This window comes from Lissotriton vulgaris, chromosome 9 (genome assembly GCF_964263255.1).
Source record: "Lissotriton vulgaris chromosome 9, aLisVul1.2, whole genome shotgun sequence".
NCBI classification, from domain to species: domain Eukaryota; kingdom Metazoa; phylum Chordata; class Amphibia; order Caudata; family Salamandridae; genus Lissotriton; species Lissotriton vulgaris.
This window is the reverse complement of record NC_141697.1, coordinates 1113069367-1113086742: the sequence shown is the minus strand read 5'-3', so window position 1 is coordinate 1113086742 and position 17376 is coordinate 1113069367. Positions and strand designations below refer to the sequence as shown.

At 45.0% G+C, this 17376-nt stretch overlaps 1 protein-coding gene across 1 annotated transcript in view; it reads right to left on the bottom strand.

Annotated features, from left to right (window-relative positions):
• The window catches only part of DNAH12 (dynein axonemal heavy chain 12), a 1291066-nt gene that overhangs the window by 968461 nt on the left and 305229 nt on the right, over nt 1–17376 (bottom strand). Inside the window, exon 18 of the mRNA XM_086939114.1 lies at nt 93–278. Within this exon, the coding sequence (XP_086795240.1) occupies nt 93–278 (186 nt within the window). The remainder of the gene's footprint in view (nt 1–92; nt 279–17376) is intronic.

Genomic DNA, 17376 nt, shown 5'->3' with positions numbered 1-17376 from the left:
ATACATCCTACATTGTGTGGTGCATGATGAGAAAACTACCAAGCATGATTCAAGTGATCTTCCTTTCTCCTGAAGACATATCATTTTCTTACCTTGCTTGCTCCTATACTTATTTGTTCGAATTTCTCTAAATAAGGAGTGAGGTTTTCTTTTAAAACCTTCCTCAGCGTAGTTCCTGAGTTTGGAGTTAAGTCGTAGCCTACAATATCGGACATCTGGTGCCAGTGGCGAGTCTTGATTCCCGGGTTGCATAGGGTGACCACCAGAGGGATAACTTCCTAAATGAGAAAACATATTTATACAGCTTTTGTGATGCAACCAGCAGTCTTCGCATATCTATATATACAACAAAAACATTATCTATAATGGCAACAATAACTCCTGTTAAAAAATATGAATATTCCATTCATTTAATTTTCTCACTGCCATTAGCGGAATTTTGCATGCTTAGTCTGAATTTTCACCACATTCATTCCTTAATACTTGTAGCACAAATTGTAAATGTGTGCATGTTAGGTGACATGGTACTTGAGGTGCATATATAAAAGGCTACTCAGCTTTGAATGTTCATGAATATGTGTTGAGTTTCAGCTGGTGTCTACCATTTTAAATCCGTCCCCATTCTAAGAAGACAAATCCCATGTAGCTCTGAAGAATTTGATAACTAACATTTATAAAAGTATGCATTTGAGGCCCTCTGTGGTGACCTAGGATAGGAGGACTGGTAGACGATTGCGTAACACAAATCTGAGGACTCAAAATGTTCAGGTATTCAATATGATGGCATCTGTACTGAAGCTGTGACTAAGTACTAGGGCTGATCTAAACCCAAGGATGGTGAGATTTTACGAAGTATTGTTATGTAATGAGGAAGGGTTTGTCATACAGAATAATGCAATGCTAGATTAAATATTCCACTGAAACTTCCATAACCCATTCTGTGGTGAAGGAAAGCATGTTACATAATGCTTACAATGATATATTTTATTAAATAATTTGACATTCAAGGAGCGCAAACTCACATGTTACCAGCTGTATATATGCAAGTATGTATGTATGTATGTATGGATGGATGGATGGATGGATGTATATATGTATGTGTTTGTGGTATTTATAAAGCACGGACATAGCCAGAAGGCTCCTATCCATAGATACAATTGATAATGCAATCAATGCATGTGCTTGCTAGGCTCATAAAATGAAGCCTATAGCTATATCACAGGGAAGCTGGTGGAACCTTAGGTGTTGCCAAAGAGAACCAAACGGACTATTGAATAGGCATAGAAAAAAGACTCAAGACAAATTTGCTGTTTTAAAATAAAATACTGCAGAAATATTTATTAGTAATAATCTACGTGGCTGTTCGCTGGCAAGCAAAACATATTGTGGTGACTACACATAAATTAAAAAAGTAAGCAGCACTACCCAGAACTTTTAAATTGAACTGGTGAGAATTTGCCAGTCGCTGCACTGATCATGGGTAGAACATACAAACACATCCTTGACTTAAATTTGGTAGGGCCTACTCCAAGGCTAACAAGAGTACTAGCAGGAAAGAAATGGGGGAAGATCAAACAGCACTACAAGCCTATAACCAGAAATCAAGGAATAATTTACTGAACTGAACTGACAGCACAATAGAGGATTTGGCCGATAAGGGTAATTTCTTTGACCTTCTAGAGCCATCCTTTCAAAAAATTTCATTTCAAAATAATATCTGAACATAGTTTTCCTGCACAAATTAAGTACGTTGATTTGGCTAATCACAGCAATTACCATTCTGCATTCCACATAATATAATATGATCTGGCACCCCTGGTCTTTTAAAAGGTTTAGTTGAATTTCGGTTAACCAATATTTTTGCTGATGGATCCTGAAAGATCAACTGGATAGCTCTGCAGAAGTTCTTGCCAGTGTTATACTTTTCTAGCATAACCGCCAAGTAGACCCAGTTGACTCTATAAAAAGCCTTTGTAGCATCTAAAGTCATAACTGCTAAAGCAAGCGAGTGTGTTGAGGCTAGGTCTATCGCACCGATGAGGCCATATGTAAGTTCATACGGATTTCTACCCTTGACAAACCACTTTTGGTCAAGGTGTAACATATCACCTGTTACTGTACCCCGCCTATCAGTTAGGACTTTGGCAAAGATCTCGTAATCAGCATTAGGCAGTTATATGAGACTGTATGACTCACAGTTTATAGGATGTTTCCCGTGCTTTAATATTAAAGTAATCATTGCCTCACCCCAGGAACCAGGTAATGTTATCCTATCGCTTAAGATCTCATTGAAAAGCGGGGTCATAGCTGGAATTAAAACATCACCCAGACTTTTGTATAGCTCGGTTGGCAAACCATCTGGGACAGCCGCCTTTCCCCCTCTACTTGAAAGTACTGTTCTCTTAACCTCCTGCTCTAGGAGATGTTGTTGCAATGTGTCTAAAGTGTTGGGAATTTTCAAGCTCAACCATTCCTCAACTTCATGTTTGTTAACTGAGCGATCTTCTAAATATAATTTCAGAAAGAAATCATAAAAAGCCCCCTTTGCATGTTCTGTCAGTTTTCGCTTTCCAGACCAGCAGTCTCCCTGCCCCCTACCCATACCCAAAGTGAGCCAACTTGCTCGCCTCTCACCGTGTTCTGACCCTCCTCCTTAAGATAGTATGAAGCTGCTCCTTTAGTTTCTCTGGTTTAAGTTTATCTCTCTGCCGCTTTTCCTCTTCCGCAGTACACCACATATCTGACTCTAAGATCTTCATTTCTGTTTCTATTTGGCAACCTCTTACCTATACCGCCTGTTTCTGAAGCATAATCTGCTAGTAATTTTCCGCCTTAAATAAGCCTTCAGGGAGTCCCAAACTATTGGGGTGGAAGCTGTCCTTACACCAACGCTTTGTCTCAAGACTCAGAAGATTCATTTCCTCTGTATCCTGAAGCAGCTTTCGTTCTAGAGTCCAAACCCTCCTGACCAACCTGCTTTCCAGCTCTAGATCTAAGTGCACCCCTGTGTGGTCGGACAAGTGGGGTCAAGTACCCAATGTCCTGGACTTTCTCTCTCAGGCTAAGACTATCCAAAACATAGTCTATCCTAGATTTATGGGCGTATTTCCCATTATAATAAGAGATGCCCAGCTGGAGGCCAGATCTGTCTCTCCAAACATCGCTTAGCCCCGTCTGCTTCATCATTGAATGTAAATATATACGCAATTTAGATGCTACCACAGTTCTGCTACTTGGTGATTTGTCCAGTTTGTGATCTAATACAATATTAAAGTCACCAACCATGATTACAGGGTCTGGGAAATCTAGCAAGTTTGCAAACAGTTTCTTTAATGGCTCTGGGTCATAACAGTTCCGGCAGTAGTACCCTACCAAGGTGATTAAATTACCAAGCATTATTGTTTTAAGAATGACCCATATGCCACAAGTATCAACTAACGAGTCTATTATGTGTTTCTTGACTTGCTTCTTTATTATTATCGCCGCTCCTCTAATCTTGGTGCTATGGTCAGTACAAATCATATGGCCAAGCCCTTTTAAGCCCTTTTAAGTTCTTAAAGATCGCAGTGCATTCGTTTTTCATCAAGTGGGTCTCTTACAAAATAATAACTTGTGCTGGGGAGTCCCTAATGTATTGCAAAATGTTTGCCCTTCTTTGTTTAACACACAACCCATTTACATTCCAAGGTAGAAACTGGACCATTCTCTAGATAATTCAAATCTGAGGCATAAAAACCAGAACACTGCATTTTCTTCTGAAATAAGTAGCATTACTGAGGTAAATGAGGAACATTTTTTGTTTTTTTCCCTATATGCTTCCCACCCAGTGCACCCATCCCAACCCCCCACCCCTGCACCCCACCCTGGAGAAACCAACCCGCTATTGCCCTGGACTTGATGTTAGTCCTAGTTGCTACACCCGGGGACAACCCACCACCATAAACCCTCTTTCGTGTAATAACTATAGCGACATCATTTTCAGTTGATATCTACCCTATTTGTCTGTTTGTTTGCCCCTCCTACCTGCACCCCCCCCCCCCCACATTAGCTAAGAGGATTTGATTATGTTTTGACCTGACACAGACACAGCCCAGAGAAGAAAAGATAGATCTAAAAGGGATTCACAATGTTAACTGTCACCTTTTTTAATACTTACTTGGAGTTTGTCTACCTCTTAATTATACCTTACACTGTGCATTCTATTTTTGTGCATTACTTTTAAGGAAGCATGAAATTTGTGTTGGGGCATAGCAGCTAGCCATTTAAACTCGTCAAGTTTTTTTCCCAGCTCCCATTGTCTATCTAAGGTAGCTCGGGCTTTCAGAGCCATGGTGAGGAGTTTTTCTTTTAAAGAATATGTAAGAAAGTTCAGAAGAATCTTTCGAGGCTCGGTTTTGTTGGGGTTTCTTCTAAAGGGGCCCCTATGCACCCGTTGGATGTCTTTACTTTACTCTTCCTCAGTCTACTTGATTTGTACAGTTTCCTTAAATAATGCAACGATGAACGACTTGAGGTCCTCTCCTTACTTTCCCTCTGGGACGTTCAAGATGCCAAGGTTGCTCCTCCTAGAGTTATTTTCTAGTTTTTCCAGCTTGGATCGGACCTCCTGCTCTTCTCTTTTAAGAGCCAGTATGTCAGCTTTTGCAGAACTCAACCTATCTTCAACTCTACTACAGAGTTCTCGAGAGTCTCAGTTCTCGTATTTAAGAGATCTATTTTCTTTTCTAATGATTCACAAAAACTCCTGATCTCTCCCTGGTTTGATTATGAAACTGCAAACCCCTTTTTATTCTCTTCTGAGAGGGTATGGAACATAGCTTCAATGGGCCCTGGTAAATTACCTATGGAGTTTCCAGAAACGATACAACTGTGACCGGCTTGCTCTCACCATTTTGGACTAGAGGGTTTGGAATCACTGGCACAGCAATTTTTCCCTTTGCTTCTATGGGAGCCTGCCCCTGACTGCTTGTAAGGTTTAGTGCAGGAGAGCCCTCCCATGGCAGTCATTTGCTCTATATTAGTCTGTTCCACTGACCCCTTTATGAGTGCCTCTGCCTGTTTTGTGATATCCACCACAATAGGTTGAACCTTATCGTAAGATCTTAGGGAGGGGGTAACTTTAAGTTTATGAGCATCTGATTTTGTGTGAGGCAAGTCCTTCCTCAAGGTCCTGTTTAGATCCTTGGGTAAGAGGAGGGAAACCCTTTCCCCTCCCACCAATGGCTGCCTTCTCCCTCGTGAATATCTGCTTTCTCCCCAGGACTGAGGATTTAGATGGCTAAAAGACACCCACCCTGCTCCCTTTACCTTTTTTTACTGAGACCGGGTCTGTAAGGTCCTCAGGATCCTGCTGAATCAAACTCAGGAGTTGCCTCTGAACTTCCGGAGGCACCTCTGTCTTGGCTTCTCGGATCCCCTTCCTTCAGGGCAAAGCAGACTGAGCGTGTGCAGCCGCTGCCCACGTTTCTCCGGAGGAGACCACGCACTGCTGCCCTGCGGCTCCTCCTCAGCTTCAGGGCGGCCGCCTCCCAGCGGGTATCGACAGTAGAGGCCGACGAAACAGGCGAGGCAGCCGACTCAACTCGGCGCATATCCGGGGAAAGAAGGGGTGAAAGAGCGAAGGTACGTTTTAAATACTGTGGCGGAGGGGAATAAGTTTGCAGTCTGTAGTTTTGCCTGCAGTGTCAATTTCATGGCGATGAAGCGCGGATGTCCCCGGTGAGCAGCGGCTGACTCAAGCAGCGGCCACCATGTTCTCCCACTTGCTTGGTGAGGTTTTTTCTGGTCTTATTAGGAGCTCAGTAATTGCCACTGAAGGGCCCATCAACAGAGCTGATTTTAAGATTAAAACCTTGGTCGCCTTCGGTGTAGCCATCGCCAGTGTGTTCGAAGTCGCAGTCATTGACGAGGGCGCTGATGGATCGTACGTCAACATTGTTGACAGGGCAGTTGTCCTCAGTCTCCCTCATGACAAATCTGCAACAGGGTGTTGTTGACCACGAAGACATGGTGAAGATCAATCTTGAAGTTTAAGAAGCAGTTAAAAACATGGTAGTAGATGTCGTCGATGTAGACATCATAGCAGTCAACACAGTCGTTGACAGTGTCCCCGACAGTTTTGACATGGACATGTGGGATATATGAGAAGGATGTAAGGTAGGATTCTTGTTATCTACAGTAGCTAAGGCAGATTCGAAAGGAGTGACAAGTTCTGACCTTCATTTCTTTTGTTTAGAGTGACAAGGACCCCATAAGTCTTACCTTTGACCTGTGAAGTAATCTCGCAGAGATAACATGAGCCACCACCACCGGACCCACCTTACCCCAGCTGGCTATAAACAGGCTAGGATGGCGATGGGCACGGGGAAGGAAGCCAAGATAATGCTGTGGTGTTCTAGTAGCCCGGTTAAGGAACCTCCCTCTGTCTGGGGACTATCAGTGAGCACCGGTAACTGAGAAGAGAAAGAACAGCCTCTCTTAGTAAGGACACAAACACACAATCACACCCCCTGGTCCTCCTCCTAATGCACATGTGAAAACGGTTTTTACATGTTCAGGAAGACACCATGAAGCTAGGAAATGTAGTCGGTTGAGGCACCGTGGGTAGCGCTCGTAGTTAAGGAACCAATCAGGCACCCTGGTGTGGAGCTTGAAGGAAACAGACAACATGCGCTCCAGCGTGGTGTACCAACAGAAAGGAAATAGCGCTCCAGCACGGGAAAAGTCAAAGAGGGAAACAGCGCTCCAGCATGGCACCCAGAAAGTAACTAGTGCTCCAGCGCGGTGTAAGAAACAAGTTACTTACCTGTAACTTTAGTTCTCCAGTATTGGTAACTTTCATAGATTCCCATTGCTTGTATCATTCCCCGTCGTTGGAATGGGAGCCTCGGTAATAATATATATATATATATATACCTAGGTAAATACACCCTAATAGGTGTAAAAAAGGTAAAAAATTAGGCCTAGGCCTCATTATCTTTTGCAGCCTATTGGTGTCATTATGTAAAAAGACCCAAAGTCCCCTTAGCAACCAATCAGATCAGCCTCACCCTGTAGAACCTTCCTGAGAAAGCTCAGAGCCTCAGATTTTCGTAGCCGTTGCTTTGCCACATAATCACCTAGCCCTAAAGTGAGCTTTCCCAGGGGAGGCGGGTGGGCGCATGGGAATCTATGAAAGTTACCAATACTGGAGAACTAAAGTTACAGGTAAGTAACTTGTTTCTTACTCCAGTATTGGAACTTTCATAGATTCCCATTGCTTGTATCAGAGTAGATAGCAGTTAGCATACCTCAAACATTTCGTGCCCAGTACAGAATCATTATAAACTGATGACATCACAGATTATAACAACCATAAAGCAGTAACAAAGCATAATAAACGAAATGTTTGAAAAAACAGGAGGAGGGAAGAGAGGAAAGCTCACCTCTTATTGGAAGAGATTTCTCAGGACTGCCTGTCCTACAGCCGAATCCTCCTTTGCAGCCGCCTCCAGGCAGTAATGTCTCGTGAAGGAGTGCGTACTGCTCCAGGTAGCTGCTCTGCAAATGTCCTTTATGGACACTCCAGCAAACAGCGCCGTTGATGCTGAGATCGACCTTGTGGAATGTGCCTTCACCTGTCCTTGTAAAGGTTTGCCTGCCGCCTGGTGGCAGAACCGGATCGCACTAGTTATCCATCTAGATATCCCTTGTTTTGACAAAGGAAATCCTTTCCTTGGTGATCCGAAAGCCACAAACAGTTGGGGTGTCTTTCGAAATCCAGCTGTGCGTTGCAGATAGAATTTCAAACATCTCTGAACGTCCAGAGAATGAAGTGTCCTCTCAGCCTGGGTTGAAGGTCGAGGAAAAAAAGATTTTAAAACCACTGGCTCGTTAAGATGAAAGTCTGTCGGTACCTTCGGAATGAACTTGGGGTTCATCCGCAGGATCACTGTATCATTCTTGAACTGTAAGAAGGGTTCTTTGATGGTTAAAGCCTGAAGCTCTCCTACTCTCCTTGCAGAGGTGAGTGCCAAAAGAAGCGCCACTTTCCATGATAGGAACTTCAGGTCCGCTTTATGTACTGGCTCAAATGGCGGTCTCATCAGCTGAGCCAGGACCACATTCAAATGCCACACCGGAGGTGGGGGCCTAACTGGCGGGAAAACTCTAAGCAGTCCTTTCAGGAATTGTTTGATTACTCTCGCTGACAATAGAGAGGGGCCCGATCTTGTTCTCCTATACCTGGAAATAGCTGCCAAGTGGACCTTGATAGAAGCATGAGCCAGACCTGCTTGTGCCAACGAAAGAATATATGGTAAGAGTTGATGCGGAGCTGACGAGAAAGGATGTACTTTTTCCCTCTGACACCACAAATGGAACCTCTTCCATTTCGCTCTATATGTCTTATTAGTGCTAGGGGCTCGTGCCTGTGCCAAGATGATCCTGCATTCTTCTGGGATGTTTAAATCCTTAAACTCTCTGTATTCAGGAGCCAAGCCGCCAACTGAAGCGAGCTCGGGTTCGGGTGAAGAACTTGGCCGTTGTACATTGACAGAAGTGTCAGTTTGGGTTGCAGATGAATGGGTTGTGTCTCTGATAGAAGAAGCAACTCCGTGTACCAAAACTGGCGAGCCCAGGCAGGCGCTATTAGTATCATCCTGCACCTGTCCATCTTGAGTTTCTTGAGGACTCGAGCAATTAGGGGAAATGGCGGAAAGGCGTAAACAAACGCGCCTGACCAGGACATCGAAAGGGCATTCCCCAGTGACCCTCGATGGTGTTCCCTGCTTGCGTAACACCGGCATTTCTTGTTCCCCGGTGTTGCAAACAGGTCGATCGCTGGGGTCCCCCAACGGAAGAAGATGTCCTTGATCACTGCGTCTTCCAATTCCCACTCGTGCGAGACTGCTCTCAGGCGGCTTAGCGTATCCGCCTTCGTGTTGCATACTCCTGGAAGGTGTTTTGCTACGAGTGTGATGCTCTGCGCTATCGCCCATTCCCACAGTATTTGGGCTTCCTGTGAAAGCAGTGGCGATCTTGTGCCTCCCTGCTTGTTGACGTAATGCATTGCGGTGGTGTTGTCCGTCCGCACCAGGATTGCTGAATCTGTAATCCTTGGGGGGAAAGCCAACATTGCCAGTCGAATAGCCCTTAGTTCCAGAACGTTGATATGTAGACGACGTTCTTCCGGAGTCCAGTGACCACTGACCTGGAGGTCTTGCATGACCGCTCCCCAACCTTGAAGAGAAGCGTCCGTGGTAATGACCTGAGGAGCCCGTGCAGCCTTGAAACTGAGTCCCACAGTGAGGTGAGATCTTTTCATCCACCATGAAACCGACCGTTTCATCCGCTGGGTTATCGTCACCCTGTCGTCGAACGAACCTTCCACCTGTCTCCACTGAAGGTCCAGCTCCTCCTGCAGGGGGCGCATTCGCAGTCTGCAATGCGGAATCAATTGAATGCAGGATGAAATCGACCCTAGAAGAGATTTGAACATCCTGACTGTCATCCAACTTCTCTTTTGGCAACGGGTGGCTGACGATATGAGTTTCATCTGTCTCTCTTCCGATGGGAAGGCTTTGCACTCCTGAGTATTGAGTATCGCTCCCAAGAACTTCACCGTACTTGCAGGCTGAAGAACTGATTTTTCCTTGTTGAGTTGTAAACCCAGATGAATAAAGAGGTTCAAGCATGTGCCCACTGCCTTCGATGCCTCTTGCAAGCTTGGGGCCTTCAGCAGCCAGTCGTCTAAGTACAGGAATACTTCCAGCGCCTGTCTCCTCAGAAATGCTGCTACCGGTGCCAGCACCTTTGTGAATATCCGAGGAGCGGACTTTAATCCAAATGGGAGCACCATGAACTGGAAGTGACTCTTGCCTACTGTAAAGCGAAGGAAACGTCTGTGAGCTGGATGGATCGGGATATGAAAATAGGCATCTTCCAGGTCTAATGTTGCCATGTAGTCGCCTGGGTTCAAGAGGCGCAATATGTCCTGGAGTGAAATCATCCGAAACGACAGTTCCGTGAGATAGGTGTTGAGCTCCCTCAAGTCCAGGATAGGACGCCACTTTTGTTTTGTTTTGCGGATCAGAAAAAATCTTGAATAGAAACCTTCTCCCCTTTGTGATAGGGGAACACGCTGGATCGCCCCTTTTTGAAGCATTTGTTGAGCTTCCTCTTGAAGAAGGTTCAGATGTTTCGAAGTAGTGGCGTGGGGAGCTCTTGTAGGTGGAAATTCCTGGAATTCTAGAGTATGCCCATTTCGGATGATGTTTAATACCCACTGATCCGATGTAATCTCTTCCCAGCTGCTCAGATGTTGTGATATCCTGCCGCCCACTGGAGATCCCAGAAGCGGAGGAACAGTTGGCAGAGTCAGGAGGCCGCTATTGACGCTTGCCAGCGTCCTTGCCCTGACGCCCCTGCCGTCCACGAGCGTTTTGGCGAGAGAAAGACTGGGATTGCGACTGCCGCTGATAGTATTGATTGCCGTACTGGGGCCTGTAAGACTGCGACTGCTGTGAATATCGCTGTTGCTGATAACCTCCTCTAGGTGAAGAGAAACCTCTTCCTCGTGCTCCACGGAACGGTGTCTTCCTATATTGCAGGTTCCCCAGGGCCCTTGCTGTCTCTGTGTCCTTCTTTATACCCTGTAGGGTCTCATCGACATGTTTCCCAAACAACATGTCCCCGTCAAAGGGCAAATCCAAAATCCTATTCTGGACCTCTGGCCGGAAGTATGTCGCTCTCAGCCACCCCTGTCGCCGAAGAACCGCTGCACTGCCTAGGGCACGGAAAGAGATGGTGGCGATGTCCATCGCGCAGTCAATCATTTCCGAAGAGGAACGTTGTCCCTCTTCCAGAAGTTTCTGTGCTTCCGCTTTCTGGTCATCCGCTAGCAGATTCACATAGTGTGCCACATCACTCCACATCTGGCGGTCGTACCTTGCTAGGATCGCCAAGGCATTTGCCGCTCTGACCAACAAGCTAGCCATCGACGAAAAACGCTTCCCAGCGTTGTCCAACCTTCTACCCTCCTTATCTGGCGGAGTCGTGAGGGTGGCCGAAGGATTCCGCGATTTCTTCTGTGCCGCTTGCGATATGACCGAGTCAGGTCTAGGTTGTCCAATCAAACAGGCGGGACTGTCATCAGGAGCTTTATATTTTTTCTCCAAGCGCGGAAGAGTTGGAATAACCGTCGCTGGGGTCTGCATCACTTTCTTCCCTTCCTCCCATATGTGCTCTACAATGGGAATCGAGCGCACGGCCTTACGGTATGCCTCCTTAAAATCGTACAAGAAACAATCCGTAGATGTTGTAGGCATCGCTAACTTAAAGCGCGCTGTGGCTCTTTCCATCAAGCTGAAGAAACCACCTACATCAGCCGGAGGCGAGTTGACCGGGTCTGGCACTGGTGAAGCCGGATCCGGAGCTATATATTGGTTCCATTCACTCTCCTGGTCTTGATCTTGGTTCTGCCCCGTTTCATCCTCATCCGAGGTATCCACTTGGACTTGCCGAGGATATTCCCTCTCATGTTCTCCCTGTGCAGGCCGTACTGACTGTGCTGCCACCACCTGCGGTTGAACCTGTGCTTGACCTTCCACAGGTTGCGACCCTTTCTTGCTCCTATACTCCTCCAGCATTGCCCTTAAGTCTGTCAAAAGACTCATACGCATCGTTACCATGCCCTGCTGTGGTTGGGTATCTTGGTATGCCACCTGTCTTTCTGGCTGCTGCTCCTTTTGATAATAATATTCCTCATCCAAATCCGAATCATGGTATTTCAGATTCAATTGAGATGGACTGTAAGCATCCCCATACATCTCATTTTCCTCTTCTGAGTAGTCATCTTCATCCAACAAAAGGGGTGGAGGTAGTGATGGCACTTTCCTTGGAGAAGTCATATCTGGGGTTATCCTCCTCCTTCTGCTGTTTTCTGGCGCTCCTGTCGTCAACGGCGTTGAAAACAAATCCACCGTATCCTTATTTTGAATCGTCGTCAACGGGACCGTCGACGAGAGTCCCTTCACCGTCGACAGCATCGTCGACGGAACCATCATCGTCGACGGGTCCATCGTCGACGGGATCGTCGACGGAGCTGTCATCGTCGACGGGTCCACCGTCGACGGGCTCGTCGACGGAGCTGTCGTCGTCGACGGGCTCGTCGTCCTCGTCGACGGGATCGTCGTCATCGAGATTGCCACCGTCGACGGAATAGTCATCGTCGACGGGATGGTCTTCGTCGACGTGGTGGTAACCGTCGACGTGGTCATCGTCGACGACGCCGTCGTCGATCCAGTCTTCGTCGACGGAATCGACATCGAGGTCCTCGTCGACGCTCTCGTCGTCGTCCTCGTCGTCGCTGGATGGCTCGTCGACGACTGAGGAGACAAAATCACCTCAGATGCTTTAGAGTCCTTTTTGACCCCTGTAGAGGCCTCTACAGTCGGTTTTTAGACGGACTTGGCTACTTTAACCTGGTGGGAAGGCCCCGCCGAGCCCTCATCCAGTTTAGCCTTTTGCACCTGCAGTGCCTGCCTTTCCCTCTCCTTTACACTCACGTGAGGAGATTCGATAGGCCCTGGCTTGCCAGACCTATCAGAGGTCCCACGCACAGCCTTTAAGGGGGGTTCAGTTGAAGTGTCCACAGACGATCCGCCCCTCTTCAATGAAGTCTTTGAAGATGTTGATCTGGCATCTTCCTCATCACCAGAAACTACTTCATCCCTCCTTTCCAACTTCCTGAGCCACAGAATCAGCCGTCCTTCACGATCACGGAGGGTTTTAACAGACATTCTCCTGCATATACTACACTTATCAACCTTATGGTCTGGGTATAGACAGTAAATACAGTCCTGATGTTGATCCTCTGCATAAAGTCGTTTTTTGCCACAAGTGGCACAAGACCTGAAAAGGCTCTTCTTTTCCTTATCAGCCATGACAAAGCTGAAAGAAATCCTCAAAGAAAACTGTTTAAACAGTACCTCAAGTTGAAGTTAGAGCAGAGCTCTAAGGAGACTCCCTGTCACCAACGAAGCGGTAGAAAATCTGAGGCTCTGAGCTTTCTCAGGAAGGTTCTACAGGGTGAGGCTGATCTGATTGGTTGCTAAGGGGACTTTGGGTCTTTTTACATAATGACACCAATAGGCTGCAAAAGATAATGAGGCCTAGGCCTAATTTTTTACCTTTTTTACACCTATTAGGGTGTATTTACCTAGGTATATATATATATATATATTATTACCGAGGCTCCCATTCCGACGACGGGGAATGATACAAGCAATGGGAATCTATGAAAGTTCCAATACTGGAGTAACAACAAAAGGGAAATAGTGCTCTAACGCGGTGTAACCCAGAAAGGAAATAGCGCTCCAGCGCGGGAAAAGTCAAGAAAGGAAACAGTGCTCCAGCGCGGCACCCCGGATAGTAACTAGCGCTCCAGTGCGGTAAAGTAAAAAAGGCAAACAGCGCTCCAGGGCGGCGAAACAGAGAACAACCAGGCAATGGCTGTGCGCCCAGCGCAGCTAGGGATACCTGGACTGAAGTTGCAGGCTACAGGAAAACACGGAATCCCATGCGCAGATCGGGCGAAAACCACGGTTTACCCCAGAAGCGCTGGACGCCGCAGGAGCATCCGGAGTGTAGCTAGACTGCTAACTCCCATGGAACGGAAGTCGGGTGGTCCTATTTCCGCATGTGTGGCAGAGCTGCAGACCCTCACGCATTCGCACAGGAGGACCTACTTGAGCGGTACATGACATAGAGGATCCTGGAGTTGTTGTATGACTCAACATTTTCAGATCTGGACTCTTGTCAACCCTTCTTTTTTCTGTCTCTTTTGATACTTTCTTAGGTGGCTCCTTACCCAGCTCTGTACCATGTCTATCTCTCTTCAAGGTTTGTTTATCTGGAGTGAGTGAACCCCCCTCTTCAGAGGCTGAAGTTTCTGTAGTTTTTCTAATTGGAAGCCATAAAAGAAGACTTGCTTCTATTTCTTTTATTGTTTTGCTCAGATAAAGGTCTGCAATATTTGCAGTCCTTCGGTTTATGATCAGGGTATAGGCAATACAGACACTCCTTGAGGTAGTTCTCAGAAACAAATCCTTATCTTGCCACAAGACTTTCAGAGCCTAAATGAGCCTTTTTTGGATCCCTCTGACATGTTGGATTTCTGTCAGAATAAGGTACAGGCAGAGTTCAATCTTCTGTAGATTGAATGGAATCCAACTTAAGGTCACCAAAGGTGACAGTAACAATTTTCCAGCAAAACTGAGCAGAGCTCAGGGAGACTACCTTTCATGTGACATGTGGTTAGAAATCTGAGGAATGATGACTTTGAAGGAGAGGAATGAGGTAGGGGGCTGCTCTCTGATTGGCTGAAGTTTGGTTCTACCTAAAACGATGTGGATTGGTATACAATCATTGGGTTTGACTTTACAACTTGGTGCTTTTGATTTACACTGCTAATTATAATTACAGTGAGACACCCACCTCAACGATGGGGAAGATTCATGCATGTGGATCTAAGAAAGATTCAGTCCTGGAATCCAGACTACTTAGTCTTGGTAAACTACAATGCCGACATTCTTCAGTGTCAGCAGCAGGCATCTAGAAATACTTTGAACACCAGCACTTTAAATTTTACAAATTAAGCACTGAAATATGCCTTCTGACACATGAGCAATATTTTAAAGAATCAGAAATGAAAACGTCTTTAATTTAAGATTCTGCCTATGTTTTCTTATTCACATATATTTTTGCATTATTTACACCTAGGATTCACATGGCTACCTAAGGGGCAGATGGAGTGAAACATGATTTGAGCACCTTATTTGGAAATGGCACCTCATATCAATTTTCTGGCATTAAGAAGTCAACCCTATCACTGAGGAACATGTGTGCTCCCCTACACAAATACACTGCGTGCCATGTGTTTTTGACAAAGAGAAACAATCCTTCAGAAAATGTATCATTATTGCAACTTTTATAACTGAATGCAAAATTCCATGCCTTGGATGTCAAGTTCAAACCTGCATCAAGAATTCCCTTACAGAGTTAACAAATTTAAAATCAAATTTGATTCAGACCTCTTCTGAGGACAACAAATGCAAGTACATAATATTAAGGAGTTGTATTTATACTTTTAAAGCTTTCTTTAAAACACGTTATAGACATAGTAAATAAAAATTGACAGATACATGGTTTATGGTTATTAGACCTATACCATTTTTTAAAACAACTTTAAAAAAACTCTTTAAGAACTTAAACAAGTTATAGCAAATAAATTAATTTGTAGGATACGTGCACAATGCAATTAAATCTAACCCCGGGTGGCGTACTTCGCTCTGCCAGCGGAGTTTGCGGGGTTTTACTAACACTGTGCTCCACGGGGAACGTGATGTTGAGGTAAAACTCTGACTCCCTGGCGGAGTACGCCCCTCAGCCCCTGCAGAAAAAGGGTAAAAAAAAAACACTTACCTTCTATCTGCTGCCTGACTTCCTCCTCGCTGTGGTGTCTCCTCTTTGCCTCCGTCGTCCTCCTCGCATTGCCGGTAGCAACCCCCAACATTTTACATATTGAAAGAACTGCCAGTCACAACCCCCTACGTTTTATTGTTTGTGTGAACTGCGCATGTGCAGTCCACGCAAGACGTAAAACATAGGGGGTTGTGACCGGCAACGCAAGGACGACAGCGGCAAGGAGGAGACACCACAGCGAGGAAGAGGGCGGCTCGCAGAGAGAAGGTAAGTGTTTTTTTTTACACTTTTTATAAAACATTTTGTGGGACAGGAGCAGTGCGGAGCTTCACAGAGTATTTCTTTGACTCCACGGAACTCCGCGGAGTGCCACTCCACATACTCCACCCAGGCTTAATTAAATCTTGTGTTAAAATAGCATTATATCTGAGGCGGATGGGTTTTATAAAACGTTGTTGAGCTTCTACCAGAGTCAAATTTGGGCAAATTAAAAGTACCTGGCGAAGTTCTTGTGTTCCAACGTTACACAAGTCATAGATACCGGAGGATTATTCAGGGGAATTCCATCTGGAAAGGTAAACTTTTAAAGGGACAGTTCCTAGTCTCGAGAGAAGAATACAGCGCCTCACTCTGTGTTCGAGCTGAAACTTTAAATAGTGCTCTGGAGTTTTATATACTGTATTATCCGCAAATTTTTTGTAATGCTTTTATTGAGCACAATACTCCTTGCCTAAAACAAAGCTTATTCTCAGCGTCATATGTTTTAAAAAGAGCTTCAGATGTGCTGGGGACCAAGTCTGCAAAAGTGCTAAAGTGCATTGTGATGCCTCGAGGGCTACTTTAAGATTCCTATTAAAAGTATGCGGTGACAATTCTTCTCTAAATGTCTCTGATTTTAATATTTGTCTTAGGGAACCGGGAGCCGCATGTAAGAGGTTAAAAGCCCACTGTATAATATTGGAAATTGCTCGAGCATATGTGTTGGTTTAGAAAACCTCAAAGTGTAAGGCTTGTACGGATGACTGATTGGGAGACTTCCAGCAATGTCCTTAAAATAATCCCTTCTTTCACTATTATTGGTTGCCAGGTTTTAATCTGTATATATTCCAAAGTATAGGATAGAATAGGTGGCATTTTCTGTAAACTTCAAGCAGGGTTATAAAATTAGTCTTCCCAGTGGAGGAATAACATCTCTGTAATGCCCCAACATGGGAGTCAGCCTTTCACTCCAGGTGCAGAAAATGAGAAGCATTTTTAAGGTTACATGAGAAGATTCGGCCGAACTAAACATACTCTTTCACTATCTCAGTTGGTTTACCTCCCAGTAACCAAGTAAAAGATGGAAATATCCTTCTTCCTCTAAAGGGTAACATTTTAGTTTTAGAGATATTAGGGACCAAGAAGTATTTTCTTGCTTATCTGTTTCATTCAATTAAGTTTCTTTGTATGCCAATTTGGATGCAATAGAATACAATAATGTAATCTGAATACATCAGGCTATAGATGTTAACATGTTGCAGTGAGATGGAAATGGGTAAAAGCTATAATTCGACTTACTAGAAGAGGGTTTTCTTTATCAACTAATTAGATGATGTTAATGGATCATGTGATGCATAATGTACCTCAACAGAAAATTGACTAATTGTGTTCATGGAAGAAAACTAAATTACACAGAGAGATGTGCCTCTGACATCAAGTAAAAATTAAAGTTGAAGGTGTATTGCAAGAATACCAAAGCTGGCAACATTTGTTAAAGTCATTTAGATATAGAATGTTCAGGGACCCAGTAGTCTTCTCCTTATAACACCAAAAATATAAACTTTATTGCAATATTGAGGTCCTCCGTGTTAGGCTTCTATTACATATATGTTTGAGTGTTTGATTGAACGTCAGATTCAGGGACATATTGATCTG